Source organism: Cynara cardunculus (assembly GCF_001531365.2).
Source record: "Cynara cardunculus var. scolymus isolate 2C chromosome LG 12, CcrdV1, whole genome shotgun sequence".
Lineage (NCBI taxonomy): Eukaryota > Viridiplantae > Streptophyta > Magnoliopsida > Asterales > Asteraceae > Cynara > Cynara cardunculus.
In genome coordinates, this window is record NC_037539.1 from 31,230,719 (window position 1) to 31,233,880 (window position 3,162).

General features: G+C 36.1%; 1 protein-coding gene across 1 annotated transcript; it reads left to right on the forward strand.

The window, feature by feature from the left end:
* LOC112523029 (senescence-specific cysteine protease SAG39-like) lies at positions 1 to 1,176 on the forward strand. The gene is made up of 2 exons (XM_025132455.1): positions 1 to 427; positions 584 to 1,176. The coding sequence occupies exons 1-2, from the start codon at positions 1 to 3 to the stop codon at positions 1,174 to 1,176; spliced, it is 1,020 nt and encodes a 339-aa protein (XP_024988223.1).
* The last annotated feature ends 1,986 nt before the right edge of the window (positions 1,177 to 3,162 follow it).

Sequence of the window (3,162 nt, forward strand, 5' to 3'; positions counted from 1 at the left end):
ATGGCTCTCAATATCAGTGGGAACTTTTCCTTTGCACTACTTTTGCTTGTCGGAGTATGGACTCTTGAAGCCACATCCCGCACCCTTACTGAATCATCCATGGCGGAGAGACACGAGCAGTGGATGGCTCTTCATGGACGTGTTTACAAAGATGCAGCAGAAAAGGAAATGCGCTTTGAGATATTCAAAACGAATGTTGAGAACATAGAGGCATTCAACAGTGTTGGGGGCAAGTCTTACAAGCGTGGCGTGAATGCATTTACTGACTTGACTAATGAGGAATTTCGGGCCTCTCGAAATGGTTTTAAGCTTCGATCTAATCCTAGAACTAGCGTGTTAAAGTATGAAAATTTGACCGTAGTTCCATCTACAATGGACTGGAGAAAGAAGGGAGCAGTTACGCCAGTGAAAGATCAAGGCCAATGTGGTAAGTACCGAGTAACCCCATATATATATATATACCTTAAACTGATGAAATATTGAAATAGTTGAGTTTTAAACACATACATACTATTTGAATTTTTACATTTCAAATAATATTGTTGTTTAGACTTGCCATATTAACTTATTTTATTTTGTAAAGGATGTTGCTGGGCTTTTTCAGCAGTAGCAGCGATGGAAGGAATCAACCAGCTGTCAACCGGTAAACTGATTTCATTATCTGAGCAAGAACTAGTTGATTGTGATACCAGTGGTGAAGATCAAGGCTGTAATGGTGGTCTTATGGACCAGGCCTTCAAATTTATTATTGAAAACAAGGGCCTAACCACTGAATCTAATTACCCTTATGAAGCAATTGATGGAATATGTAGCACGTCAAAAGAATCGTCCCATGCCGCCAAGATCACTGGATATGGAGATGTGCCTGCCAACAGCGAGTCCGCATTGTTGAAGGCTGTGGCCATGCAACCAATTTCTGTAGCCATCGACGCTAGTGGATCAGATTTCCAGTCTTATTCAAGCGGGGTTTTCACTGGAGAATGTGGAACCCAACTAGACCATGGTGTTACAGCCGTTGGATATGGAGAGAACCCAGAGGGCACCAAGTATTGGCTAGTGAAAAACTCATGGGGAACAAGTTGGGGAGAGGAAGGTTATATCAGAATGCAAAGAGATGTGGATGCTGAGGAAGGACTCTGCGGTATTGCTATGATGGCCTCATATCCAACTGTTTAAGATACGAGGCGACTTGCCTGATCAGAATGTACAATCCATACATATGAAGTTAAATCTGCTCGTGTATATGATTTGTGAGCGTGGTTGTTGTATGCTTCTTACTACATCATTAATTTTCTAGATCTTGCGTAAAACTTGTAGCTTGTTTATGGAATGCAAAATATCATCTGACTACAAATCTGAGCTTTATCACTAACGGACAGAGTCATCAATGATCCATTAGTGAAAGTCTCTGTGTCAAACTTTTGTTCTTTGGCCATAGCCTTTTCCACCAATATTATTTTACACGTCTGAACCTAGTATATAGACATATTTTCAGCCACCCGATACTTTGAAAAGAATAATACATTCGGAAATATTTTCCAAGTTAGGAGTGTCAAATCCATACATGTAAATGGAACGAGCATCTACCAAGTATCTGTTCACATGTAAATGGAAAATGCATAGTAAGGATATTAAATCCAATCAATATAAAATTCAATCGTATTAACTGTAACATCACAATGTTTACAAAGGAAGTTTGGATAAGTATTGTCCCTGTATCCAATTTTCCTGGTTTGGGTTCAAGTCCAAGTTCAATTGTGTTGACCATGAACAAAACTTAAAATTTTGGTTTGATCCAAGAAGAAGAAAATGCCAGAGGTCTAGGTTTGGTAGTCCAATTCATTTGCCTCATTTATAATACCTCTATATACATAGGTCTCGGTTCTAGGTTGGTCTACTTTACAATCACCTCTTCGTTAATTTATCTACGAGACAAAACATAAATCTGATGAAAACCGTAAAACTAAACTAAGAAAAATGTAAAGGGAGACCAAGGAGTGTTACTCTCCAACAATCATTTTTACCTAGAAAACAATAAAATATTTTAAGAAATAATGCATAAAGTAAATAAGGTATAAATGTGCAGGAAAAAGATAAATAAAGATATATGAAAGTAAAACGATGAACAAAATCATGAATTCTATGGATGTAGAATTCTTCGTTTATTTCACTTGTCTCAAAAGAGGGAGGTATAAAGGCTATATATACAACAATAATATAAGAAGAAAAGGAAAGGATTCTTAAGATATTCACAACAATAAATTACAAGGACATATTACCCATTCCTATTTTACAATGAAATCGAGTGTCTTAACAATGGATAAGGTAAAAAGATACAATACAATGATTGTGAAATAAGAATCAAAAAAGCTTTCATCTCATCTTCAAATCCTGTATCTAAAACACAGGAAATGAAGAGAGTTACGTATTACATAAAAGCAAACTAAGCCTAAATATATACTATAGTCATAGATCTATAGGAGAGGAAAAAAATAAATAAATTCTAGTCTAAGAGATATAGAGAAACGAAGAAGAAGAGAGAAAATTGGGAGGAGGCTTCCCCTAAAAAAAATAATTGTCCTCCCCTTAAAATTTCTAAAATGATTGCTTTTATACCCAACACATGAAATCCCAAAATAGCCCTTGAAAATTTTGGGCGAGCAGTTTCCTTCCAAGTGCCTTACGACGTTGTTGAAATGGACTTTTCCTTTAAAACTGCAAGGCCTAGTTGAAACTAAGCACAAGGCCATGTTGAATTTGCTCTTCGAGGAACGAGGCCTTGTGCTTGTCCAACTTCTTTCCCTTTTTCATTTTCTTGTACTTCAATTTGGGGCCTGCAAAACTCTTCATTTAATTCAACCCTTTGGTCCATTCTTCAATTGTCCACCCAATTTGTAACACCCCAAGATCCACATTTGCATATAACCATGTATTTCATATATCAAGAAATACAAATAATATACATTCGGTCCCAACAGTACAAGAAGTTATATTACAAAATTTACAACATAATTTTTCTATAATATTCTTGTATGTAACTTGCATATAAAACAAGTATTCCAAAACTTCAACAAATAACAAGATCTTCATCATAACCCATGCAAGCATGAAAGAAAAAATTCACATTTTTCCATTTCCCTTATCTCTTGATAAAACATGACC

Excerpts from the sequence above, each read along its gene's own strand:
- LOC112523029 (XM_025132455.1), top strand. The coding sequence starts at position 1 with ATGGCTCTCAATATCAGTGGGAACTTTTCCTTTGCACTACTTTTGCTT. Across the intron at positions 428-583 it reads GAAAGATCAAGGCCAATGTG|GATGTTGCTGGGCTTTTTCA; the intron begins GTAAGTACCGAG and ends TATTTTGTAAAG.